The 27,354-nt window shown below is 56.8% G+C and overlaps 1 protein-coding gene across 6 annotated transcripts; it reads right to left on the bottom strand.

Moving 5' to 3' along the window:
- Positions 1-5,768: 5,768 nt before the first annotated feature.
- On the bottom strand, positions 5,769-26,865 carry LOC102994476 (zinc finger protein 205). Of its 6 annotated transcripts, none has more exons than XM_028499440.2 (8): positions 23,063-23,324; positions 22,530-22,656; positions 19,763-19,976; positions 19,408-19,499; positions 18,929-19,049; positions 17,271-17,375; positions 16,012-17,012; positions 5,772-7,114 (listed from the first exon to the last, which is right to left on the bottom strand). In XM_028499440.2, exons 2-8 carry the CDS (start codon positions 22,584-22,586, stop codon positions 6,680-6,682), a joined length of 2,025 nt encoding a protein of 674 aa, XP_028355241.2. In that variant the 5' UTR covers positions 22,587-22,656; positions 23,063-23,324; the 3' UTR covers positions 5,772-6,679. The 6 variants fall into 6 exon arrangements, with proteins under 6 accessions (XP_007100074.1, XP_028355241.2, XP_028355242.1 ...); XM_028499441.1 differs by lacking the exons at positions 5,772-7,114; positions 23,063-23,324 and adding exons at positions 26,210-26,301; positions 26,764-26,865 and having other exon boundaries at positions 15,749-17,012; XM_028499439.2 differs by lacking the exons at positions 5,772-7,114; positions 23,063-23,324 and adding an exon at positions 23,335-23,438 and having other exon boundaries at positions 15,749-17,012.
- Positions 26,866-27,354: the final 489 nt, after the last annotated feature.

Below are 27,354 nucleotides of genomic sequence, written 5' to 3'. Positions count from 1 at the left end.
GAGAATGGGGCAGGGAGCAGGAACTTCTCGCTTCTGGATCAAGTTGTTGCTCAATGTTTGTGTAGTGAATATACAATGGATTCAATATCGAAGAAACATTTACTGTGAACCTACTACATGCCAGGCACTGGCCAGAGCCCTGAGGCTCTCATAGAACTTACAGCCTAGAGGAAAGGATGCAGGTACAGTGCTTAGCAGAGCCAGCCCTCAATATGTGCTCACCATCGTTACTATTATCATAAATAATATACATGGAAGGAAGACGGCTTAACTGCAATGAGGCCGGTACCCCTGCACCCCAACAGCTAAGCCCCAGATGCCCCTAAAGCCACTTCAGATCTCTGGCCAGGAGGCTAAGCCCTGTGTAATGGGCTTTGTGAAGACCCAACCCCTTACCTTTAGTGGCTGCACAGACCATCAATATGTCTGCTTGGTTAGGGCTCCCTGGAGTGGGGCCCCTGGAGAAGCTGCCTGCAAGAGGGACCAATGCCTTTTACCCAGCGTCCTGGGACTCCACCAGCCCCAAGGGTCTCCTCCAGTCTTGCTCAAGGGCACACAGGGCAGTAGAAAGAGTACAGAGCAGGAAAGACAGATCAAGTTTCAAATCTCAGCCCTGCTGCTTCTTACCAGCTGTGTGACCTCGGAAAAGCTATTTCACCTTCCTGTCTCCAGGGTTGTTTCGGGCTCAAGTAGGGGAAGAAACTCGATTTTCAAAGGCCTTTGCCATTTAAGGTTTTCCTTCCCATCTTCTTGGCGAAGAGAGGAAGGAGGTGGCAGCAGGATCCCAGCTCAGAGCCCTGGAAGTGCTCTCCAGACAGCTCCCCCCACCAGCCCCGCCCAAGCCCAGGCTCCCTGAGGTAGGTAGACCCACCTTGCACATCAGCATAGATGTGGAGGACATCGGCTGGGAAGGGGGTGGCTGGTGGTGCCCGCAGCCAGCGCCACAACCAGGGGAGAGTGTGCGTCCCACGCCAGCGTCCCTGTGCCCTGGGGAAGGAGGGAACAGTCAGGTCCTTTCACTCAGGAGACACCTGGGGGTGCTTCCAGGGCTCTAGCCCCCAGAGCTCCTGGGCAGGCTGCCAGGCTGGAAACATTCAGAGCACCGAATGACAGGTGCTGAGGGTGAAGTGCTCAAGTTCATGGACATGACCCCTAGGAGAGGCTGGGAGAGCAGGTGGGGAAAGGGCAGGGCTCACTCAGGCTTCTTGGAGGAGGTGGACAGCAAGTCCTGGGAGGCTGAGGGCTGGGTGAGGAGAGCCAGGGCTGCAGGAGGCGGGCTGGAGGGCAGGACCCGGCCAAGCCTCCAGGGTGGGCCCCAGGCCCTGCTCACCCCACGGCAAGCCTGAAGCAGGAAGATCTTGGGGCGGCCCCACAGGGCCCTACGGCAGCTCAGCTCCTGCACCAGCACCTCTGGCTGCACCTCTCACCTATCAGCCCCCAGTAGCTGCCCCTGAGGCCCCCCATGGGCCATCAGGGCCACAAGGGCACAGCTCACAGGGCCCCTGCAGGCATCCAACCACTCCCAGAAATGGGCCATCTCCTCCTGGAAAGCCTGGGGGTGGGGATGAGATCAGGCCTGGGCCACAGTCACGGCCTCCCTAGCATCTGGTGGCCCTCTCTCTGGGTGGTTTCTCTAACTCTCTGCCACACTACCTCCCACCTCCTTCCAGCCTGAGACCCAGGGAGCAAGTCCTTTTACTTTCTTTCTTTCTTATATTAAAAAAAAAAATTTTTGGCAGTGCTGCATGGCATGTGGGATCCTAGTTCCCCGACCAGGTATCAAACCCATGCCTCCTGTATTAGCAGGTGGATTCTTAACCACTGGACCACCAGGGAAGTCCCACAAGTTCTTTTTCTAACCCCCCTGCTGCATGGCCTCATTGGAGGTGACGTGGGTCCAGCCCCCTGCAGCTGGTTCTCTGGCCCCCCTGGAGAAGCTGCACCAAAAAGTTAAGAGCTGTGAGGGGAGGGCAGTGAGCTGACAGGTGTCTGGGAAGGAACCTGAGAACCATCCAGGAAAAGCCTGAGGGTCCAGACAGGGCCTTGAGCAAGGGAGAGGTGAAATGGCCAGTGTGGGGGGCTTCAGGGTCCCTGGAGATTGTGCTTCCAGAGGCAGGGAAGTGGGTTCTGGATGCATGCAGCAGGGAGGATGGAGGCTAGACTTGGGGGTGCACTTCCTGCCCACAATTGGTAAGAGGCTAAGGAGAGAGTGCCCAGGGTCCTGGTGGGGGGTGCCCTTCCTCAGAGCACCACCAGAAGTTCTGGGCTTCCCCTCACCTGGGCTGTAGGGTCTGTCTTCAGGGTGGTCTCGAAGCCCAGGGCCTGGCACAGGCCCCCAGCGCCTCCACATCGTGCTGGGCCCCAGGCCGGTCCTGGATCACGGCCAGGAGGAGGGCAGCCCTGGCCCCAGACAGGTCATACTGAGCGCTGGGGCTGGGTTTTGGCTACAGACAGGATTAAGGTGGATTCAAAGTGGTCTGAGGACCTCCCAGCTCCTCACCTCCCTGCCTCAGGTCTCCCGAGCCTCTCTCCCAGTCGAAACTGTTGCCACAAAAAAGCAAACATGTATTAAAAAATAAAATAAACCATGATAAATGTCAAAAAAAAAAAAAAAAAAGAAACTGCTGCCACATGGTTGGACCCCAGCCCTGTCCCCCTCATCTCAGGCCCGCAGAGCTCCACGTCCCCTAGGCACAGTGCCCCCCTCAAGGAGCTCCCAAAGATTGGGCAGTAGGTAGCCCCTGAGGACTCTTCAGCTGTCCAGCAGAAGACCTGGTGGGGGTTAGGGCCCAAGGACTCCTCAGGCAGCTGCTCCGTGCGGGTGCAGTTATGGGGGAGCAGGACCCTGGCTCCAGGGAACAGCTTGGCCAGGCTCCTGGCTACCACAGTCTCTTTGGTAAGGACTAGCTTGGTACAGGTGGGGGCGTGTTAGAGACCCTAACCAGACCCTAACCCTGCCAGACACTAACCCTGCCAGAATGGAGGGAGGAGGAGACAGACAAAAGAAAGGGAGGGCCCGAGGGGGGTCCTACTTCAGGCTGAACGTCACAGGATTCCCAGGACGCGGATGGCCTCAGGTAGACAGTGGCTGCACCATTAGCCATGCTGCTCCCCGGGGCCCAGGGATCAGCATGCACAGAGATGGGGTGCTCCCAGAGCGGGTCAGAGCCTGTCTGGGAAGGCTCACAGGGTGGGTACCACCTGGGGAGGCCGGGGAGAACTGTGGAGCAGAGCTGGGGCCCATTCTCACCTCCAGTGACCACCCAACTGCCCACTGAGACCTTTGGGCCTCGGGACCAGACCTGAATCATCCCCAACCCTGGACCCCAGGGACCCACAGTCTGACGAGACAGTCACTGCCAGGTAAGTGTGAACAGGGGTGGATGTGAATACAAGTGTCAACCCAGGGATGGTGAAGGGCATGGCTGACGCCTGGAAGGGTCTGTGTGAGGCTAGGTCGAGAGGGAGGGATGCCAAGCAGAGGGAGCAGCCTGGGCAAAGGCACGGAGCAGAGAAGATACTGCAACATGTGGGGAACCCTGAGTGGGTTGTGAGGACGGGCGTGGGTGGGGGTGGGAGGCGAAGCTTTGAAGCTGACATCCATTGCAGACAACACGGCCTTATGTTGTGGAATGAATGGGTGGGGGTAATGGGTTCAGGACAACACAGCAGAGCCACAGCCCCCCTCCTGGACGCCCCTTCTGGGCCTTCACCTGGTCAGCAGCTGCAGCAGTGACCAGTGAGGACGGTGGCCACAGAGCTCTCCCAGGCCAGTGAGGAAGGCTCCAGGCTTGGGGGTAGCTGGGTGGGGAAGCAGCACACAGGCCTGGAGGGAGGATCTCAGCCCTCCTGCCCACCCTCCAGACCCGCTTTGCCCTACCCCACAACTGGGGGTCCCTGGCCAGCCCACTCACCGCTGGGGGGGAGTGGAGAGCAGCAGGAAGACTTGGGGCAGCCCCACAGGGCCTCACAGTGGCTCAGCTCCTGGACCAGCTGCTGGGGCTGCCTCAGCTGCTCGCTGGGGGCCACCAAGGCCACTAGAGCACAGCCCACAGGGCCCCCGTGGGCATCCAGCTGCTCCCGGAACCTAACCAGCTCCCCACGGAAACCCTAGGGCAAGAGCGAGTGCTGGGCCTAAGTCCAGGGAGGCCCCAGGTGGCACTGGGGGCGGAGGTGGGAAGAGGCAGGCAAGGGCTCACCTGGACCAAGGCCTCCCGCCTCTGGCAGCTCTCAAAGCCCAGCGTCCGGAACACACCCTCCAGGACAGCGAGTGTAGAGGCTGACACCTCAGGACTGCTGAGTGTCAGGGCCACCCTTGGACCCTGCCCACTGTACTTACCTTGGGGAGGCAAGGCCAGAGTCGGGCCAGGGTGGGGCTCAGCTGGGAGCCAGCTGGGCTGGGTCAGGGAGTGCCTCCGACTACCTTTCTTCCCAGGCTATCCCGAGCATCTGCCATCTGCGAGGCCACCTGCAGGGTCCCAGACACCAGGAAAGCCATGGGGCTATGTGGGGGTTTCCTCTGAGCACAGAGTTCACCTCCTGGGCCCAGTGCTAATGCTCTTGGTCCCAACCCTTGGCCTCTCCCTGAGTCCCGTCCTATCAGCTCTGTTTATGAGCTGAGCTGGACCCTGTCCCCTGCCCTGGAACCCTGCGTTCTGGGCCCTACGACCCCAGGCCCTGCTCTGTTCCCTGGCTCCAGCGGGCTACTCCCTGGCTGGCACTAACATGCCCCCACCTACACCAGGAGCCTGTGTCCAATCCTATTCTTAGCTCCTGGCCCACCTGCTATCTGATCTCGTTACACCCCATTTTCTCCCTTCTGAGCCAGCCACCAGCACCAACAGAATTTGTGCACTGCTCCCACCACCCATCACCCCTACTCACTCATTCAGGGCACCCACAAGCGTGCGTGCGTGCGCACACACACACAGCAACTGCCAGCCCGAGGGCATAGGGAGCAGTGAAGGGCGTCATCCCAGAGGTAGAAACCCCGGGCTGGACTCAGCTGTCCGGTGAGACCCCGGCGGCTTCATCTGGGAAACGGGGTCTGTCCAGTGACCTCAGGATGAAGCCCGGGTTAAATGGGGGGCAGAGAGGCTGGCACACACACACTGCGGGACAAAACATCTTGTCTCAGTCCGCCCCCACCACCTCTCAGGTGGCCTGAGGCCACCACCTGGTGAATCAGAAAGGACTCGGTGGGGTAGAAGGTGATCTCAGCACGTACCCACCAGCTCCACGGGGCCCAGCCTGGGGACAGGGGAGGAAGGTCAGATGTGAAGGGCTGGGTGGGGATGGGGCATGGCCCATTTTGACTCAGCAGCACTCTCTCCCTAAGGGATTTGAGCACAGGGTCCAGCTTAGTGCTCCAGATCCTCTACAGGTAGCACGAGCCACCACTCTGACCAGTCACGGACTCTGAGCCTGGTTCCTCATTTCATCAAAGGGAGAGAGGGAGTGGCCTCGTAAAGACCCCACTCCCAGTCAGCTCCCTCACTCTCCTGCTGAGTAGGGAGGGGTGCCACCAGCTGTCCCATCCTGAGCTGTCCTCAGACTAGGGCAAGCACTAGCTGACAGGATGAAGGACCCAAGGCTCATGGCAGCCCTTGGAGCCCAGGTGACCTGGAAGCCAAGAATATGGCTCCACCTGATGACCATCCAGCATCACGTGCCACTGGGACCACCAGGCCAGGAGGCCCAGGGGTATGAATTCCAGGTCCCCCCCAACCCCCAGCAGCCACCTAAAGAACAAGAACAGCCTGGAGGAAGTTTTCATGTTTATTCAACCTTTCTGCTGCCCTTTGAGGCCAGCTGGGCCAGCTCCTTGGGAGGGCCTGTGATCTGTCCCTGTGAATGCCCTTCTGCAGGGAATACAGCGCCTCAGGAGTTAGTGACAAGGTGCTGATGGAGTGCTAGTGTTAAGTACCATAAACCCCGAGACTCCAGGAGACTGGGGAGCAGCGGGGGCAGCGGGCCTCCACTGGCCCTGTTCTTGGTCTGCACAATTGGCCTCTGTCCCCGGAGCCAACACCACCCTCCCCAGACTGGTGGAGGGTGACTCTTGGGAACTCAGCTGGGGCGAGCTGGCTGAAGGCAGAGGCAGGCAGCTTGCATGCTGCTGGGACAGGGCAGAGCGGTCAATGTCTGGAAATGGGAAGGGGTGGAGGACAGAAAGCCCCTGTGGCCGCACCCAGGACCCAGGTCCTCATGGGTGTGGGCTGACTGACCCTCCCAGAGCCCAGCAGCACCCTGAGGCTTAGCCTTCACCCCCGTGGGAAGGCACAGGATGGCAGGACAGAAGGCCCAGCCCATGGACCCAGCCGAGAAGGCCGGGAACAGAGTGACGGGGCCAAGCAAGGCTGAGGGGGTTCTGGGATGGAGACCCCAGGCCTGCCCGAGTCCTCATACATCCCTGTGCCCCAGCTTCTCCCCTGTGCTCACACCACCAGCCTGGAATGTGCCGGGGCTCCAGGAAACCAGGGGGCAAGAAAAAACCCAGAGCAGTTAAGGGCATGGCCACAAGGTCACAGGGGATTCCATGCCTGGGGGGGCGTTGGCCAGGTCCCCAGGAGGGCAGGGCTGATGGGTTCTGCACGTGGGGGACCCCTGCAGTCCTGCCGGCAGCGGAGATGGTGGATTGGGCCGGGTGGGGACCCCGCCTGGGCTGCCCTTCCGGCCCTCACCCCACAGGCTGGGCCATCTTGGCGTGCAGGCTCTGGTGGGCAATGAGGTGGGCGCGCTGCTTGAAGCTCTTGTCGCACTCGCCGCAGCCGAAGGGCCGCTCGCCCGTGTGCACACGCCGGTGGTCCAGCAGGTAGGAGCGCAGTGAGAAGCTCTTGCCGCAGTCACTGCAGCCGAAAGGCTTCTCGCCCGTGTGGATGCGCTGGTGGTCGGCCAGGTAGGCACTGCGGCTGAAGCTCTTGCCGCACTCGGAGCAGGAGAAGGGCTTCTGGCCCGTGTGCACACCCTGGTGGCGCACCAGGTCCGAGGAGCTGCGGAAGCTCTTGTCGCACTCCTGGCACTTGTGCGGCTTCTCGCCCGTGTGCGTGCGCTGGTGGCGCGCCAGGTCGGAGCCCCAGCGGAAGCGCTTGCCACACTGGCCGCAGCTGTGCGGCTTCTCGGCCGCCAGGTCCCGGAACTGTCGCCGGCGCATGGGCGGCCGCCCCCGCCGCGCCCCCGCCAACCGCCCCCGGGGCGCCCCCGGCCGGGCCTCGGCCTCCTCCAGCCTCCAGGACACGGTCTCGTCGCCAGCAGCCTGGCCCGGGAGCGCCGTCACCACCTCCTCCAGCCGGGATCTCTCGCTGTGGCTCGTGAGTCCCAAACCTGCAAGCGGGGAGGAGGCGGCCTCTTCAGTGCCACGCGGTTCCAGGGAGAGAGCTGAGGGGAGGCAGAAACGAGGCTCCCGGCCAGCGCCTGGGGCTCAGGTTCAGACAGCCCTGGGCTCCAGCAAACTCCAGCCTCAGCTTCCTCCTCCATGGAATGGGGACACGAGAAAACGACGACACAGAAACCCTTCAGAGTAAGCGGCAAGGGGCTTGCTGGGCGTCTCCAGCAGAGGCACTTACTAACTACAGGCCTAACCAATCTACGCCCCCTTCCCACACTGCGATCCAATGTCCCACCCCAAGCCCTGGCTATTCAAACTCCAAACAGAGGAACCACAGGGCTCAGCTAACATGGTTCCTCTCGCTACACGAGCTCTGGTCCTCTCAGCTCAAGAACAAACAGAAGTGGATCAGGAGGGATCTTAGTTGGTCCCAGTGGGTTGCGCGGATTAAATGAGATGATCCCCAAACAGTGCTTAGGAAGGCCCTGACCTGGAGAGAAACCCAGCAGCGCAGCCTCTAGTGAGCAGGTGTCTGTCCGCGCCTCTTCACCGGGCAGGCTGAGGGGGCCTCACAACCACGTTTGCACGAAGTCCCAGCTCCGTCCCTTCAGTGTCCTTCAACCTCTCTGAGTCTCAGGTCCCTCGTCTATAAACGTGCACACGCTTTCATGCAGTGGGTTGTGAGGATCCCATGAGAAAATGCCTGTACCCGTGCTCAGCACAGTCCTGGCATGTTGCCCATGCCATCACAGGCAGAGAAAAGTGAACACCAGCACAAACAAAACCTCCGGGGGCTCTTAAAGAGACACAGGGAAAGCCCTCTTGGAGCCAGCTAAGCAAGGACTTGGGAGGAAGAATGAGGATTCCAGCAGGGTGTGCAGGGGTGGGGCCTGCCTGGGCCCACCCGTTGCTGCTGGGACTCCAAGGAGGCGAGAGCCTCCAGCTCAAAAGAGCCAAGGACCCCTAGGCCCCTCGCTGTGCCCACTGCTTACCCAGGGCAACGTTCTGGGAGTTCTCCCTTTTTATGTCCCAGAAGAGATCCCTCTGAGCAGGGTCCAGGGACCCCCATTCTTCCTGGGAGAAATAGAAGGGAATGTCTCCAAATGTCACAGGTCCCTGGAATGAGGTGAGAAAACCCAGCTCAGGGATGCCCTGCTCAGGACTCCCCAGGCAGTCATGGGCAGAGACAGGAAGGGGGATGGGAAACAGGACAGGTCCAAGCCAGAAAAGGATGGATGGAAGAGGCCTTGGTGAGAAGGCAAGACCCATTACAGGGACTCATCAGCATCAGAGGGGACAAAGGGACTGGTAACTCACCCCAGAGGCAAAGCAGGTATCTGTCGTCTCTCTGGTGCTCCCCTCTTTAAGAAGAGCCGGAAGCTGGGCTGCAGGGAAAGAATGGAGCCTCAAAGAGGCCAGCCCAGGCCGGGAGTGAGATCTCACACACTCTCCTTCACACACACACGTACACCTTGCCTTCTCAGAACAGAAATACCCTACTTGCTCCCTTTAGGGCAACGCCCAGGAAAGACCCAGGCCCCTGTCCAGCCACTCTGCCACCTTCAAGTTTACTCACCACCATGGCTGTGCTGCTCCCAGGGTACAGGTGGCTGGCTTCGTGTCCCTGCCTTCCGGGGAGGCCCCTGGGCCTGAGATCCCTGGACTGCAGCCTCAGGTTCCGCCCCCTCTGAGGGCACATCCTGTGCAGGAACCACAACATGCTCATCAGCACCAAAAACAGATAGGGGAGGCAGAGTTTAATCCCTGGGAAGGAGACACAGGACACATCCCTCAGGAGGCTGGGTGTGGGGAAGAAGGTCAACACAGGGCCCCAGGAAAGACCAGATGAGAATGTGACACCAGGCAGTGCTATGTGCCCAGGGACATTCCCCGACCAAGCGTGAGGCAAGAACCAGCCCCCAAAGGCCAGAATCAAAGAGCCACTTAGCAAGGGGCAGTGGCGGGGGACCTTTCTGTCAAGGGTAGAACCCCACACCCCCGCCACACATTAGCATCTCCCCAGACGCTTCCAGTGTCAAGGACCCAACACCCCACAAGACAGCAGGGTTCACAGGGACAGCTCTACCTTCTCACACCCCCTTTGGTGCTCTCACTATGCACATCACTGTATCCCCAGGGCCTGGCCTAGAGCAGAACACAAATAAACGTTTGCAGAACCTGTGGAGCTAAAACCTGCCTTCCTGGAGCATGCCCACTTTGGTCCTGCTGCTGCCCTCCAAAGCCACCAAAAAGAAACCAGATTCACTTGGACAGTGTCTTTCAGAAAGGCCACACATTATGACAAGCTCCTGTGGATGCTCCCTCTGGCTCTCCATGTCCTCCCCCACCCCCAACCCCCACCCCGCCCCCTGGAGGACTCATCTCTATAGAGATGGCCACCTCTCCTCAGTCCAGGTGCCATCCAGGTGCCCCTGGATGCGGAAGGGGCCCCTCACCTGTGGCCAAGCTTTCACTGGCTGCTTTTGCAGGTCCTCCACCAAGGCAACAGCTTCCTCGCCACTCCCCGGGCATCGTTCGCATACCCAGCCCTGGATGCCCATGGGCAGCACGCTCAGGAACTGCTCCAGCACCAGCAGCTCCAGGATCTGCTCCTTGGTGCGCAGCTCGGGCCGCAGCCAGCGGCAGCAGAGCTCCCAGAGCTGGCTGAAGGCCTCGTGGGGCCCGCCCGCATCCCCGTAGCAGAACTGCCGAAAGCGCTGGCGGCATGCCTCTGAATCCCTGCTGTCCTCTTGCTGGGCAGCATCCTGCTCCCAGGAGGAATCTTCTACCTTCACAATCAGAAGCCCTTCTCCCTCCCCAGGGGCCTGGTCCTGAGGCTCTGGGGGGGCTGCCATTCCCCTGGCCTAAGGCTCAGGGCTGGTCAGCCTCAACCTGGGCCTTCAATCTCCCAGAGGGATCCCCAGTGGCAGCTGGGTTGGCATCTGGACAGGCACTCCTGGGGAAAGAGCAGAATAGCAGGAGGGGGGCGGTACATGAGCAATCACCAGCCTTGAGGGACATCCAGGGACTCCAGCTCCCGTTCTTCCTGGCCTTGAGGCTATTTTAGGCTCTCCTATAAAGCCTTGCTCACATGACTCTCTCCTACCAATACAGATCCGCGGCTCCTTATCCTCAGCTCCAAAATCCAAAACTCCCAGGTTTTCACCACCTGGTCTACTGACATGAGATGAGCATATTTATAACCTCCGTTTATCTCACTGAATGTAAACGTTCATATGTTCTATGGGAGAAATATTAATGTATTTGTTCAGTTTGTAAAAATCTATCAAGTTGTAGTTCTGATGTATATTTCTGTATATTATTCTTCAATTAAAAAAATTTCTTTTTAACTGGGAATTCCTGGCAGTCCAGTGGTTAGGACTCCCCGCTTTCACTGCTAGGGGCCCCGGGTTCGATCCCTGGGTGGGGAACTAAGATCTCGCAAGCCGTGCAGTGTGGCCAAAAAAAAAAATTTTTTTTTAAACTAATGTTTTGATTACGGAGTGTTGTATCAGATTGCGCTGGCGGTGTTACTTAATATACAATATATGTACTGTATTTTTCTCAAATTTTGGCCCCTAGTATGTCAGCAGAGGGCCCACAGACACCATCCTGAGCCATTTATCCAGATACACATGAACGTGAGACATAGTTATACCTTACTGCTTCTCTTCACAACAGTCCTGAAAGGTGTGTATTTTGGAGTATTTTTAAATGCTTTTTGTTTCAACAAAAAAAGTGATACAAACCACTGTAACAGAAGGGAGGGTTAAACAATACAGAAATACATAAAAGAGAAACTCTCCCTTCCACACTGCAGCTGCACCCCCATTAACAGTCTGACATATGACCTCCCAAATCTTTCCCTGCTCATTTACTGGAAATATATCCATAGAAACCGGGGGAAAAGTGCTTTGTGCGTGTTTTTACATAAATCAGGTCTTACCGCAATACTATTCTGTCCTTTGCTTTTCTACCCAACAATGCTGCTTCAGCAGCTCTAGGAGATTCCGCGGTATGGATGTACTCGTTTCTTAATGAATACCCACCCAAGTGAGGCACCCAGGTTGTTTCCAATTCTTTTCTACTACACACTAAGCACTTTATTTACTTTATTCTGAAAGGTACGCTCTCCATGCTCATCCTCCAGTGACCGAGGAGAAGGCTCCGCTCGGACAGAGCCAGGGACTCACCAGGGTCGCTCAGTAGGACTCGGCAGTCGGGAACGCGGACCCGGCCAGAGCCCCGCGCTCGGTCCCAGAAGCCTTCCCTGAGCGGAGATGAGAGGCGGAGGGGCGGGCAACGGGTGCGGCGCCCCAGGCTTCTCCACTGCACCTCCCTGAGGTGCGCGCCCCCTTCGGCCTCTGCCTCCGGGAGCCGGCCCCGGCCGCCCGGAGCCCTACGCTCGACCTCGGAGCCAGGTGAGCCGAGTCGCCTGTCCCGCCCCCCGGGACTCACAACGCCCACAGCCGCCCAGGCGTTCCCAGTTTCCGCCTCCAGGTTTCGGCGCCGGAAATTCGCGCGGGGCTCGCCGGGAAACGACAGGGCGCATGCGCCGAGACAAGCACGCCCAACTACTCTCCCCAGGAGGCCGTTCGCCTACTATACCGGCCTTCTCCCTAACGGATGACCAATGAACGGTGAGAATTTCCAGGGATGGCCAATCAGAAGGCAGTGACGTCATTCGCGTCAACACCCGTGCCCCCAGGCTGAGGTCTGCCCTTAGATTCGCGCTTTCTTCTTCTCGCCTTGTCTTTCCGTTTTCTGTGTTCCTCTGGCCCGTGAAGGGTGAAAAGGAAAAGCCAAAGCTGGCCTGCTGGGCAGAGACGTCGCTGGGACCAGCTACGAGTGGATCGCCTGCTCCGCCGCAAGGGATGCTCGGGCGTGGACTCTTCCTTCCGTCCCCTGCTCTTTCCGCTACACAGTGGGTCGAGAGCTGAGGCGGCCGTGGTCCAGGAGCTGGAACTCAGCCTTGGGAGACTCGTTTATAGCTTTTGGGGTCCCGCACCCACCCAAATAGCCTTTAGCCGCTTCTAGCAGGGCGCGGAGCTTGCTGGGAAATGCAGTCCAGTGAGGGGCGGGGAACCTCCTGCGCCGATCCTCTGTTCCCGAGGGTCGGCTACGGTCTCTCAGCAGGACGCGGCCGTCGGGGACGCTGACCCCGACCAGCAGATTTGACTGAAGGACAGCGGGTCTCTTCAGGCTGGGAGAATCTAAAGCGGGCGGGCCGCGTCGGGGAAGCTCTATGCATTTGGACCTGCTCCCACCCTCTTCTTACTCCCCTTGGAGATATGAGGCTCCAGATCTTTTTATGAAATAGAAAATCCTCTCTTGTGGTTGTTGTTTGATTATGCAAGTATTGCATCCTTAGTGTAGGAAAGAAAATAAAGTACGGAAAATTTAAAAGGCATCCATATCCACAAAGCTAGCTTCCTCACTCAGCTCACATGGCACTCCCTCAAAGTGGTTTTTCCCTAACCCTCTGTAAACAGCACCCGGCCCCCGCTGCCATGCCTCTGCCCTGCCTTATTTTTCTTCCTAACTTTTATCACTACCTGACATATATATATATATATATATATTTTTTTTTTTTTTTTTTTTTTTTTTTTTTTTTTTTTTGCTGTACGCGGGCCTCTCACTGTTGTGGCCTTCTCCCGTTGCGGAGCACAGGCTCCGGACGCGCAGGCTCAGTGGCCATGGCTCACGGGCCCAGCTGCTCCGCGGCATGTGGGATCTTCCCGGACCGGGGCACGAACCCGTGTCCCCTGCATCGGCAGGCGGATTCTCAACCACTGCGCCACCAGGGAAGCCCTACCTGACATATTTGTATATTTGCCCCCCACTACTCGACTATAATTTTCATATCAGACTGTTTTCACTGCCCTACTTCCAGAACTTAAATACTGTGCCTGGCACAATATTTGTTGAAAAACTTATGGTTAAAATAAATGAAAGTTAAAAATATCCCTAATAAGGCCATTCAGAAATAAGCACTATTAATATTTTAGTCTGAAGTTCTACATCTATGATTATTTTTAAGGTAAATCTGGAATCATTCTATTTAATGAATTTTTGTTGGCTCAGAAGTCTATCAAAGAGGACTTCCCTGGTGGCGCAGTGGTTAAGAATCCGCCTGCCAATGCAGGGGACACGGGTTCGAGCCCTGGTCCGGGAAGGTCCCACATGCTGCGGAGCAACTAAGCCGGTGCCCCCACAATTACTGAGCCCGCGAGCCACAACTACTGAAGCCCGCGCACCTAGAGCCCATGCTCCGCAACGAGAAGCCACCTCAGTGAGAAGCGCACGGCACCGCAATGAAGAGCAGCCTGCGCCCAGCAACGAAGATCCAACGCAGCCAAAAATAAATAAATAAATAAAAATTCATCTCAGATAACCGTAATGCCTTGTGGAGACACAAAATATTAAAAAAAAAAAAAGTCTATCAAAATCCATCTGTTGCTCAAGCTGCATAGTATTCCAAAGCATGGAAGTTCCATATTCCATTTAAAGTCCCTTATTCTTGGATATTTAGATTGTTTCCATTTTTCCATTTGCAGATGTTTATTACGTACACCTTCCTGCATTTGCTTGAACTACTTGCTGGAAGGGATGAGCCCAGGCTGTTCTAAGAAGACCGCTGAAGTGGATGCTACTGGACTCCCTCTCCTTCCCTTACTGGCCCCAATGGAAAACTACACAAGGAAGAAGGAACTTGAAAGTCCCTTTTTCCAGTGTGCCCTTACATTGTTCTTCACCCTGTACTGACAAAGATTAACATCAAGTTGGCTTGCAAAGGAGAACCGTCCATGGGATCCGGCTCCATTACCACAAAGCAGGACAAAAAGGGTGTATTGGGGGTTTGAGGGACAATAAATTAATAACTAGCACACCTACCATATATTCTATTGGGCATTGCTGATGGATGATAATTTGTATATAATTATATTGAAATTGACCACCTTATTGTACTTTCCTTCTGATAGTTTTATTTTTCTATGATGTTAAAAGGGAAAATTCTTTCCAGAAAATTTATATTAATTTCCAGAATTTATACTCATTATTTTCTTAGTTTTATAGCATTGTCTAGAACTCCCTAAATATCTTGGGACTTCCCTGGTGGCACACTGGATAGGACTCCGTGCTCCCAATGCAGGGGCCCCGGGATCGATCCCTGGTCAGGGAACTAGATCCCACATGCATGCTGCAACTGGGAGTTTGCATGCCACAACTAAGGAGCCAGTGAGCCACAACTAAGGAGCCAGTGAGCCACAACTAAGACCCGGTGCAACCAAGTAAATAAATAAACAAACAAACAAATAAAAACCCTGGACCTGAGCCCCAGCTTCCAGCTCTCTGGTTGAATGACTTTGGACAAGTTATTGGACTTCTTGGCCTGTTTCCTGCTCTATAAAACTGAGATGAAACCCACTGCTCAGACTTGTAGAGCACTGAGGAAACTATATATGGTGTTTGGCCCCACGCCTGACAGGGCAGCTGCCACTGGCAGCTATTATTACTATTCTCAGTCCGCTGTCCTGTTCAAGACATTTCATCCCTTATTGGCTGGGAGCTAACCGGGGCTGCGACTGCCCTGCTGGCCCTGTGATCTGCAGAGACAGGTGGGGTCCCAACAGCCTCCCTGATGCAGACGTCCTCAAGGTCATTTGGCGTCAGACTGAATGTAATTGTGAGAGCTGAGCTGCAAACCTAGGACAATAAGCAAGCTGAGCCCACCCCTCCCTGGGGGGAAAAAAAAACGTAGAGAATGGGAAGCTTCAGAGCTAAAAAACCAGAAGGCCAGGAGTAAAACAGCCAGGCAGGGGCGGATAGGGCAAATTATAAAGGACATGTGCAAAGAGACCAAGGAGGTGAGAAGTAGGAGAGGGAGCTGGCAGCAGCCTCAGAAAGGACCAGGAGGGGCAGGGTCCCTGGTAAGTGAGAAATCCTCACTGGATTACAGCTGCGTCCCCAGGGATGCAGGTGAAAATGTCCAGTCACAAAATGCAGGCTCCAGTGCCTGAGACAGGAGACAGGGAAGGCAGGAGACACTGAGCATGAATTCCCATGCTGGCTCGGCCCTCCTCCCGGATCCCAAAGAGAAGAGCCCAGGGAGGGTCCAGAGCTCAGTGGGCAATGCCTGGGACAAGTGACCACAGCAGCAGACCACCCCACCGGTTCCACAACTTCAGAAGTGGCCAGCTGACTTCAGGTTTGGAAACCTGTGCTCAGAAGCCTTTGCCATAGACTCTGGAATGGGTCCAAGCTAGGTGAAGGCTGGGGAGGAAGGTGCCCAAGCCCCCAGAGGGATGACATAGGGATGGCTGAGGAGACACTGGGTTGACCCCGGAGCCCCCACTTCCCCCCGCCAAGTCCGGGGTCAGCCTCCAGGGCCCCACAAGACAGAGCTATAGGCTGTCGCTCGAATTCCAAGGCCTTTAATTTGCAGTGAGCATGGCTGCTCCTCACCCGAGCTCCTCCCGTGTTGCCGCGCCCCACCCCCATACCAGCACCTCCCCAACTCCCTTCCTGGGCCTCCCAGGTCACACCCCCGCAGCAGCTGTCCCCGCTCCAATCCCCCTCCTTCCTTGTCTCCGGGCCGGCCCCTGTCTCTCAGCCTCCTAGGTGGGGGCCGGAGGGGGCGCCGCCAGAGCCCCGGCTGCCCCCAGCATCAGCATGGCCAGGGCCTTGGGCCCCGCCGTGTGGATCTTCTCGTGCCGGTGCAGGTTGGAGCGCCGGCTGAAGCTCTTGCCGCACAGGGAGCAGGAGTAGGGCCGGACACCGCGGTGGGTGCGCTGGTGGGCGGTGAGGTGCGAGCTGTGGCTGAAGCTCTTGCCGCAGTCGAGGCAGTGGTAGGGCTTCTCGCCGGTGTGCGTGCGGTTGTGGGCAATGAGGTTGGAGCGCTGGCTGAAGCACTTGCCGCACTCGGGGCACGGGTAGGGCTTGACCCCGGTGTGGGTGCGCTGGTGGGTGACCAGGGCTGAGCTCTGCGTGAAGCACTTGCCACAGATGGGGCATTTGTGCGGCTTGGCGCCTGTGTGGGTGCCCTGGTGGGTGACCAAGTCTGAGCGGCGGGTAAAGCGCTTGGCGCAGCGGTCGCACACGTAGGGCTTCTCACCCGTGTGGATGCGCTGGTGCTGGATCAGCGTCGAGTGGTGGCTAAAGCTCTTCCAGCAGGACGGGCAGGTGTAGGGCTTCTCTCCAGTGTGGATGATCTGGTGCTGGATGAGGTGTGAGCTGCGGCCGAAGCGCTTGCCGCAGTCCGTGCAGGCATAGGGCTTCTCGCCCGTGTGCGTGCGCCGGTGCGTCACCAAGTGCGAGTGCCAGCTGAAGGCCTTGCCGCACTGCTCGCACTTGTAGGTCTTCTTGCCGGCGTCGCCGTTAGGGGCCAGGCCCTCCTCGCTGCTCTCAGGGGCGGTCGTCTCCCCATCTCTGGGTTGCTCTGGGAAGCGGCCCTCCTGGGCTTTCGGGATGCCGATGTCAGGCGGGGCTGGTTCCGACTGTGCCTCCTCCACAGGACCCGGCTGCACATCGTCCTTGGCTGGCCCTGAGCTCTGGCCGCCGGCTGTTCGCTGCCCACACCGTGGGGCATCCCCCTGGGCTCTCCCCACCCTGCTTTTGAAGGACTTCATATCCCCAAGGGCTCCCAGGGGCGGGGCTAGCTCCTCCTTGCCCACCTCCACGGCTCCTGGATAGAGGGATTCCAGCAAGGCAGAGGCTTTCATGAGGGCCCCGGGGGAATTGTGGAGCTAGAAATTAGGGCAAGGACCTGCTGGGAACCCTGGAAGCAAGAGCCACCCTCCACACAGGAGGGAGGGCTGGCGGCCCTGCCCCAGGAGGGGCTGTGTGTCTGCACCCCACAGGAAACAGCCCGCACTGACATGGGGCACCTGGGAGTGACAGCCATGACCCTACTGCCCCGCCCACCTGTCACCTCTGCACGCACCTCTCTTCTCCTCCTCCTCATCTCCCATCTGCTGGCAGGATCCCGAGGCCTCGCCCTTGCCCTGCACTTGAGAGGCCCAGAAAGGCCTGCTGAAGGGAAACCCTGCTTGGGAAGAGATGCTGTGCTCAGTCAGGGCCTTTCAGCCTGCACAGCAAGGAGAAACCACCCCCCACCTCCCCAGAGAGGTGATGGAGCAAAAGAAGAGGGGATGCAGCTCTGCAAACACGGGGCAAAACCAAGTGAGCTCAACAGTCACTGGGGGCAGATGGCCATGCCCCCTCAGGATGTACACTCTGGGGCAACCTCCAGGCACACTCTTCTCAGGGCTGGGCCAGGTCAGCTGCTGGCCACCTCTATGTCACACTGTCCCCAGCAGTGAGTCCAGCAATGTCAGAAACCAGATGCAGTCTTCCTATCCTGCACCTGCACCTTCCCAGGATCAAGGGCAAAAAGGGCTCCTGGGGGAGGGGCAGTGGGCAAAGAGAGGCCAAGTGGGAGGGCCTGCAATAAGAGGGCCAGGGACACTGACCACCCAGAAGTCAAGGACCAAAGGCCCATTTGCCAAGTACCCCAGGGTGAGGGCCTGGGAATTCTGGTCAAGTCAGGAAGAGAGCAGAGGGGCCCTGGCCTCCATGCCTTGATCCAAGCCCCATGGGAGGGAAGGAATGTTTGGACCAACTGGGTGGTTTAGGGCATTTGTGAGGCCTGCCATGGGGCTGTGGAGTGGATGCTGGTTCCCTCTGATCTCCCAGAACTTGCCTGGACCTGCTGGCCTGGGCCCCGGAGAGTGTTAACAAGGAGTGGTGAGCAAACCAGAGATAATTAAAGGTGTGAGCAAGCAGCTGCTGTGATCCTGAGGCCCATCAGGGACAGCAGGGGTCTTGGCCCGCCATCAAAGTCAGAGGGTGGAATTGCCAGGACCCTGGCTCCACCTGGACTAGCAGGTGTGCAACAGACATGCACTGACAAACAGACTGAATGACCGAATGAATGACAATGAATGAATGAATGCTGATTTTTCCATAAGCCCTCATAAAAGTCTGCCATGAAAACCAGAGCCTGAAACTGAGGAATCAAAGCCCTGGGACTTTACTGATTACCATGAGAAAAACCAAGGGAGCCAAGGCCCCTCTGAGAAGAGGACCTGGGGTGGATGTGACAGCTCAGAGTCAAAGGCCTGGAGGGATTAGCTGGCACTGTTCCCCATCCCCTGGGCTAGCAGCCCAGCCCAGAGCCAGGCTTTCTGGTCAGGTACCTCTGAAGCTGGGCTTGGAAGCGGGGGAACTACTGGAATAAGCTAGGCAAGAACTGGAGAGAAGCACAGTCTCTAGGTCAGCACCGTCCAGCACAGCAGCCGCTAGCCACATGTGGCTATTTCAATTCAAATCTGAGCTGATTAAAATGAGATAAAACAAAAAACTTGGTTGCCCTAGCTGCATTTCTAGGGGTAAATAGCCACCTATGGCTCATGGCTACCATATCAGCACCGACCAGAACACATCCATCACTAGGAAGCTTCTATAGTACAGCGAGGTCTGGATGAACCACAAGAGGGGGTTCAAGCCCTGGAAAGGGGGGAGGAGGTGACGGCAGATGGGCCCCACCGCTGAATTCCCAGGGCCTCAGGAAGCAGCACCCCAGCACGAGTGAGCCCTTACCCAAGGACAGCCCGTTCCTCTTCTGAAGGACATCCCTGTAGAAGCTCTGCTGTGTGTGGTCCAGCCGCCCCCACTCCTCCCGGGAGAGGTAAACAGCCACATCCTCAAAGGTCACTGGCATCTGAAACAACACGAAATGCCCACTCTCCAGGACACGCCAGGACGTGGTGGAGGGGCATGGTGGTGCCAGGACAAGGGCAAGACCCCGACTCCCATCCTGCTGACTCAGGTGAGGCTGGCCCTCGGGTGTGATGGTGAAGCAGGACAGTTGCCCAAGGAAGGCTTTTGGGGGCAAGAACAAAGCGCTTGTGTACAGCAGAAGACAAGAGACAAAAACAAGGATCCTTCTTTTCGGCACCACTGCCAAAGCTCAGGATCTCCAGTCCCCACCCTCAGGTCCAGCACTCAGATCCGGAGGACGATTCAGAGACGCTGTCCCTCCACGTCCTTCAGCTCCAGCTCTGGATGCAGACACTCACCTGGGACCAGGCAGTGAGGAGCGCCGCGGCCATCCGCCGGTCTCTGGTCCTCCCCTCATGAGAGAGCACAGGGATCTGGGGGGAGGGGAGGGCTGAGAGAGGAGAGAGGTCCTCAGGGTGGCCACCTCGTCCCGCTTGGCCCTCCCACTCCCCGCAGTGAGCTCATGCCAGGCCCACCAGGGACACCCACAGTGCCTCCAATTCCACCCCCGACCTGATCCAAGAAGAGGGTCAGTGGGCTCTGAGGGTGAGCGGAGGCGGCCTCCAAGGGGCAGGTGGGGCAGACATCAGGGTCTCCCCACCCGGGCTGAGCAACCACCTGGGAAAGTGCCTCTCTCCACATCCCCATCCTCACCTCCGCCAGGCAGGAAATGCGTTTTCTCCTTAGAGCCCTGGCTTAGGGGCACCCAGCCCTGTACTCCTTGAGCTCTGGCCTCCTGTGATGCCCCCTCAGGGTGCGGCTCTTCCGGCTCCATCTTGATGTGGGGTGACTCCTGAGCAGCTCCCAACAGCACTGTCCCCTCCGACTTGGAAAGCATTTCTTGACAAGAATGCCCATGACCTGGAGTCTAGAAATAACAGCCCCATCAGCACTGGGACAGAGAATGGGAAACACAGCAGAACTCCACGCTCGGGGACCTGCAGAGGCAGACACCGAGGGTGACAGAACGCACACCCAGATGCAAGGCTGGCCCTGCTTCCGTCTCCGTCCCTAAGACCTGCACATCCGTGGTTCACCCCTGTGAGGCAGGACAGTGAGGGAAGGAGGGGAGGCTCATCGAGGCCCTGCTGGGCGCCCACAGGGCAGATGCCTCTTCCCAATTCGAGCCTCACACCTCCCACAGGAGTGTGGATTGTTATTCTTTAATATATGAGGAAACCGAGTGTAGTTGGCTGGGTTGAATAGTGTACCTTCAAAATTCATGTCTACTCGGAACCTCAGAATGTGACCTTATTTGGAAAAAAGGTCTTTGCAGATGTAGTTATGGATCTTGAGATGAAATAATCCTGGATTCAGGTTGGGCCCTGAATCCAATGACTGGTGTCCATATAAGAGGAGAGGACACAGGGGCTTCCCTGGCAGTCCAGTGGTTAGGACTCCCGCTTTCACGGCCGAGGGCCCAGGTTCTATCCTTGGTCGGGGAACTAGGATCCCACAAGCCATGCGGCAGCCAAAAAAAAAGAGGAGAGGACACAGAAACAGAGGAAAAGCCATGTGAAGATGGAAGCAGAGGCTGGAGTGATGCTGTCACAAGCCAAGGGACACCTGGGCCACCAGAAGCTGAGAGGCGGGAAGGATCCTCCCCTACAGCCTTGGGAGGGGGCCCTGCCGACCCCATGATTTTGGGGTTCTGGCCTCCAAAGTGTGAGAGAATAAATGCTGGTTGTTTTAAGCCACCCAGTTTGTGGTCCTTTGTTACAGCAGACACAGGAAACTCACACACCCAGGCTCTGATATCAGACAATGGCCCAAGGTCACAGAGCTTGGAGTGACTCAGCCAGGACTTGAACTCAAGTGTATCGGACTCACAAGTCACCCCCAGGGCCATAACTTCTTGAAAGTGACAGGAAGACATGTGGCCTTGGGCCATTTCAGTCCTAACTCAATTGGTCAGAGCTGTTGGCAGTTTCTGATTTGGAAAAAATAAGTCCAAGCATACCTCTGACCGTACTGAGGCCTTGCACCCACCTAGGTCTGATGGAAGGGAAACTCCTCTCAGGCTCACCCCCTTTAGCACTGTCCCCCACAATGGGACTGCCAGGGTCCTCCTTCCCCTCTTCATAGCAGCCTCTGCCCCAGCCCTCTGGGAGGTGAGGAGCAAGCTTTTGAGTCAGGCTACTGGGGCTGGAATCCAGAACCACTGCTTACCAGCCTTTCAGTCCTAAGCAGAGCAGAACACTGGGAAAGTCACTTCCCCTGCACTGGGAGGCCTGGTGAGGCCTCATCATCACCACCCATAGCACCGGGCACCGGCCAGCCTTCTGCTGGGAACTCAAGCCTATCCCTCCACCTCCCCACCCACCTCAGGATATAAGACCCTCAGGCCAGGAGTCAAAGTTCCTGGGAGCCACACAGGCCAGGCGGCCTCCGAGACTCAGCTGCTCTGCCTCCACACAGATAACACGTGAGAAAGAGCTCTCCACTCCAGAAAGTTCTGGATAAACAAAGAGCAATGCTGGTAATTATTATTACTCTACTGTGTGAGCTGACAGAATCCAACATCAGCAGATAATGTTGTGGACATGTGAGGCCCACTGGGTGTTACAAAGGCATTATGGAAGGGTAACTGAACTGCGGTAAAAATTCTTTGTGCTTCTATGGTATTAAAACAGAACTGACACTTGATTTGTACTTGAACTTACAGCCACTGGAAACCCTAGCTGAGGATTTCCAGGTTTCTCTGACCTAGGTTCTAGTTGCTGTGGGTGGTGTTGCTTTATATGTTACAATAATGAGCACCTACGGGCTGATGAGCTGCTCACAGAGGCCTCTCGTGCCTATTATCTTCTCCGAGCCTCCCAACCACCTGGCAAGACAGGTGGGAATGGCAGGCACATGATCCGCATTTTATAGACGACACACCTGGTTCCCAGAGGCCAAGGGACCTGCCCAAGGTCGCACATCCCGCTGCAGCTGACTCATGTTCCCCCAGTCCCAAGCTTGGTGACCCTGGTCTCCCCGCAAGTCGTGACTACACACACACAGGCAACAGGTACAGGAAGGGCTATGTGCTCAGACCCAGAGAGAGAGGAGGTGCGGGCCCAGGCAGAGGGGAGTAGAGGGTAGACTGAGGCTTGCCCATATGCTCTGAGCACTGTTCAGAGAGCAAACCCCACCCACAGGACCCCTGTGCAGCCCCCTTACTATCTCGTGTAGCCTTTGGTCTGCTGACTACCGAATTCACCAGGCAAAGCAAAGCAGTCCCATAGAAGTCGATTCCCAGGTGGAAGGTATTTCCCTTCATACCACCTTCTCTTCAACATCCCCCCACCGCATCTACCAGCCCTGCTCCCACAGTGAGTCTAACTCCTCCATTGGTCCAAATGCCCTGCCTTGAAAATCCCCTTCCACTCCAGTTCCTTCCAGTGCATGCCTCCCTCACCCAGCACCCCATCCATACCTCTTGGGCTCTCTCCTTGTCCTGGGTAGCACGGATGCCTCCGCCATCTGCAGACATTTTCTGTCTCAGAGCTACAAAGCTCAGCTGAGTCGTATCTTGGTCTTGTTAGCCAAGTCCCCTCCAGCTTCTGGCCAGGAGCAGAAGAGGAGCAGAAGGAAATCAGCCAGTGTCTCCTGGACATCCCTGAAGCCCCCCAAATTCCCACGCCGGACCAGATCCATCCCTGGTCCCAATCAGAAATAAAGCCTCCGAGACGCCCTCCAACAGTCTCACTCTCTATGCTGTTTTTTGGTCCCTCTCTTTGACAGAATGATATTTTGTATTATCCCGTTTATCATTGAAGCAAGAATCTCAGAGCAACTGGGTTAAGGAAAACCGGGGTGACTTGAAATCTGAATCTCCTGTCATCAGGAGCCGAAAGGTCTGCAGAGATCCTACGAAACAGGTGCTGAGTGGGTCCCCGCCCACCACAGCCAGCTCCGCGGAGGAATACAGGCCCCGCCGTCTCCCGGACCCAGGACACACACACACACCCTGCACTCGACCTGACTCGGTCCCGCCTGGGATCCAGAAACTGAGCTGCCCGCTCTCAGCAGCCCTCCCTGCGGCTGCAACCACCCGCCCGGGCCGGGTGTCCATCCTGCACACTGTCCCGCACAGATGATGTCCTTCCTCTTTCCGAACCCGGGTCAGGCCTCCTCTCCCTGCCGGCCCGTAGCCTTCCACCTTTGACCCCGTCCCCTCCTGCCAGCTGGCCACCCGCGCGGGTCTCGGGATCCAGGCGCCCTCCCAGCCCCCCTCTCACCGAGGTGGAGGCGGAGGGGGTCACCTCGGGCGGCGGAGCCCCCTCCCCCGGGGAAGGGAGTCTCCGCAGCCTGCACCGGGCGCGGGGAGCCGGGTGGAGACTGGGATTAGGGACAACAGGAAGTCCCTCCCAGATCCCTTTCCCCGCGCAGCTGCAGCCCTACAGCGTTCCCTGCTTGGAGGGTTCCGGGTCTGGGGTCCCGAGGCCGGCTGCACCTGCTCTCGGCCGGGAGGTGACTCCCAGATCCGCGTTGCCGGCTCACGATCGCGTTACCTGGCACGTACTCGTGACACCAGCCAAGGAGGAGCGCCAAAGTGGGAAAATATATTTTGTGTAAGGATTTTGATATTTGACGTTTCAAATTGCAGCTGTCGTTACAGGACGAAGGACACTTTGCCGAGTGGAGAGACATGGTGGTCCTTTTCAGTACACAGAGCTTCTGAAAGTCTTATGGGTGTCTCCGTGGAGACGTCCCTGGATTTCATTTAAGGCTCCCAGACCAGTCAGCAGCTCCTCTGGGTTCCTGCCAAGACTGGCATGGAGTTCTCTCTCCCTAAGAGCAAACTTAGGAAACGAAGAGACCTGGGAACGCCCCAGTACCCACCCCTACACCCGTGTCTCACACTTTGGAAAGATGTGGCATCAATCTGATTTTTCCAGACGCTGCCCTCTCCCCGCCCCCGACCAGCTCCCTCTCAAGGCTAGGGATAGAGGTGACAAAGGGGTCTGACCCAGCCATGCATGGGGTCCCAAACCCTCAGACATCCCTGGTGGCTTCATAGTCCACCTCTCAGCTTCTGTCTTCCCTTCAGACCCTGAAAACTAAGGCTCCCAAAACGGGAGAACAGAGACTGTGCTTCACTCCCTGGGGCAAGGCACCCATCTCTCCTTAACAGGGCACAGGAGATGAGTGTCAGGAAAGGGGTGAGGGCCAGCCCTGTAGTCAGATTCCAGGAAGATTCCTGCTGGAAACGTTCCCAGGCCCCCTGCCTTCGGCCCATCAGAGTTCTCTGAGATGCATCCACTTCACCCAGGAAGACAGGCACCACTGGCCCTTGTACCACCCCATCAGTGTGCTGTGTGCACTCACAAGGGTTCAATTTTTTTTAACTTAGTTCCCAACGCTTAAAAAATTAGGAGGGTTCCAGGACTTCCCTGGTGGTGCAGTGGTTAAGAATTCACCTGCCAATGCAGGGGACACGGGTTCAGAGCCCTGGCCCAGGAAGATCCCACATGCCGCGGAGCAACTAAGCCCGTGCGCCACAACTACTGAGCCTGCGCTTTAGAGCCCGTGAGCTACAACTACTGAGCCAGTGTACCACAACTACTGAAGCCCGCCCGCCTACAGCCTGTGCTCCACAACAAAGAGAAGCCACTGCAGTGAGAAGCCAGAGCACCACAATGAAGGGTAGCCCCCACTCACCACAACTAGGGAAAGCCTGCGCGCAGCAACGAAGACCCAACGCAGCCATAAATAAATAAATTTATAAAAAAAGAAAAATGAGGAGAGTTCCCATAAAATTGATTTTCTTGAGAAACCAGAACAACCAGAGCAACCCTGGACCCATATTCCTCCCAATCCGGGCCTAATCTCAGGGTGCTAGCTTTGGTTCTCCACTTGGCCCTTGCAGCATTTTGAGTTTGCAACTCTGCTTTTGGAGTTCAACTTGTTTTAGGAGTCCTAGAATTCTTATTGATTCTACTATCACTTTGATGAAAGAAAAATTACCCCCAGGGTTTGGCTCTGGTCAGTATTTCCAGGTGTTTTAATCCTCAAGGTAAAGAGAGATGAACAAAGTTGTATCAAAAGTCAATACTGGGGCTTCCCTGGTGGCGCAGTGGTTGCGCGTCCGCCTGCCGATGCAGGGGAACCGGGTTCGCGCCCCGGTCTGGGAGGATCCCGCGTGCCGCGGAGCGGCTGGGCCCGTGGGCCGTGGCCGCTGGGCCTGCGCGTCCGGAGCCTGTGCTCCGCAGCGGGAGAGGCCACAGCAGTGAGAGGCCCGCGTACCGCAAAAAAAAAAAAAAGTCAATACTGTTTTCAAAACAGAGAGAATTATAAAATGAGAAAAAGCCACAGGGGGCCCTGGAAAAGATGAAATGTGCAGTCTGGGAGCCAGACTGTGTCAAGCCAGTGTCCAGAGTAAAGGAACTCAACCTGAGGTGGACCATCTCACACGTGGCAGTCCCAGGAGCGCACCAAGTCCAGAAAGAATGGGTGTGTCCTGATTCCTGGGCAAACGTTTCTCTACCAGACAAAAGGGGCTACAGTTTAGGGATACTGAGGAAGCCCAGAGGTTTGGATCCCACCATGGGATCACCTAAGTTAGACCAAAAGAAGTCTCAACATTTATTTAACTGTTCAGAAAATATCTATTGAGCATCCGCTATGTGATAGATATTAGCTCCTTCTTGGAAATGAGAGGAAACCCTTCTAGGGCTGGCTCTAGGCCTGAGCAGGTCTAGGAGGAAGGATTATTGATATTTGCTTTGTGGGAATTCCAGTCCCCGAAAGACTTCAGACCAGGGCAGGGTGAGTCAATAAGTAGAGATCAAAAACCTAAATGCCTTCAGCAACCAGGCAGTACCATAAATCACCAGTGCCTTGGGTGTAAGACCGGAGTGGGAGGGACTTCAGGGGCCTCAAGAAACCATATTTTGTTTAAAGGGGGTGGTTGGGGGCTCAGTATTGCCCAAGCATGAGGCTTTTTCAAGAGAAGCCAAAACAGAATTCAATTTCTATGTGAAATATCCTGACTTTTCAATGTTGATGACTAAAAACAAAAACAAAACAAAACAAAATTAAGAAATCCATACAATTCCAGCAGAAAACATCTGTTGTCCCGCTCACAGGCCACCAGGTTAGAGACGTACTTACCTTAGGAGCCTGTTTACAAGGCGTTTATCGGAGCTTCAGGCACGGGAAACACTCAACAAATGCCAACTCCACTATCCTGCGGCTTCAGTGAGCTTGAGTAAGAAAGAATACGCCACCTTTATTAAATAAATCGTGATCTACCCTCAGACTGGCCTGCGAGCTGATTCAGGTCTTAAAGAGGACCTTACAAAAAAGCAGCCAGAATAATAAAAACTAGAAAAAAGAATCATCTGATGTAAGAAAAACAAAAACAAACATGTGCTAATGAACACCGTTAAGCCAGGCTGGAGACAGGGAAATGCAGAGATTTAGCCTTAGGAAGGAGAGACGATAGGGGCAAATTAAAGGAATGTAAGAGAAGCCAAGAAAAATGGGAATAATCGAGTGAACAGCAGAGCAAATGTTAACCATTGAAAAAGAAGAAAAGGAAGCCAGTACAAGTGTTAGGTAGGTAGAACCCCGGAAATAAAAGAAAATTTGAAGAAAAGTAACAGAACTCCCAGGGCCGCTGGAGACCCGGTCGTGAGAGTTCAGGTGCCCAGTGGCTCGCTCACCGCCGGAGGCGTGGAGGCAATCCTGCGGCCCCGTCTCCTGATGTGAAGCGGACGCAGCGGGGGGCGTTCGAAGCCACAGGAGGCCCAGGAGCCCCGCACGCACAAGTCGTCGCTGCCCGGCTCTGCAGCCCGCAGGGCAACTATGCGGGGAGCGAGTCTCCCAAGCAACAACTGCCCCGCCCCGCCCCCACGGGAGACTCCGGTGATTGGCTGTCGCCTCCATGGCCCCGCCCTTCCACATCACCGCCCTGCCGCCCTTACCTGCGCGCTGCCGTCCGCGCCCCCGAGGGGCAGTCTTGCCGAGGGCGAAGGGTCATCCTGATGCTGCCGGACCCTGGCCGGTGTACCCTCGTTTCCCATCCGGCTGCCCCATTCCAACTTCCGGTTTTCCCGGGTCTCTCGTGGAGCCCGCCTGTGGGCCAGGGGCACGGGGGCAACGGGGGCGTTGAGGACCGCGGAGCGGACACCCGGGAGCCCTCGAGTTTCCGGTGGGAGCGAGGGCCCTCAGCCTGAGAGCGCCGGCGCCGGGGTACCCGGGAGCACGAATTCCGGCCCAGCGCCCCGTTCAGCCTCCCAAGGTCAAGGGTTTCC

The sequence above is a fragment of the Physeter macrocephalus genome, chromosome 14 (assembly GCF_002837175.3).
Source record: "Physeter macrocephalus isolate SW-GA chromosome 14, ASM283717v5, whole genome shotgun sequence".
NCBI lineage: Eukaryota > Metazoa > Chordata > Mammalia > Artiodactyla > Physeteridae > Physeter > Physeter macrocephalus.
This window is presented reverse-complemented; position numbering and strand designations above follow the sequence as displayed.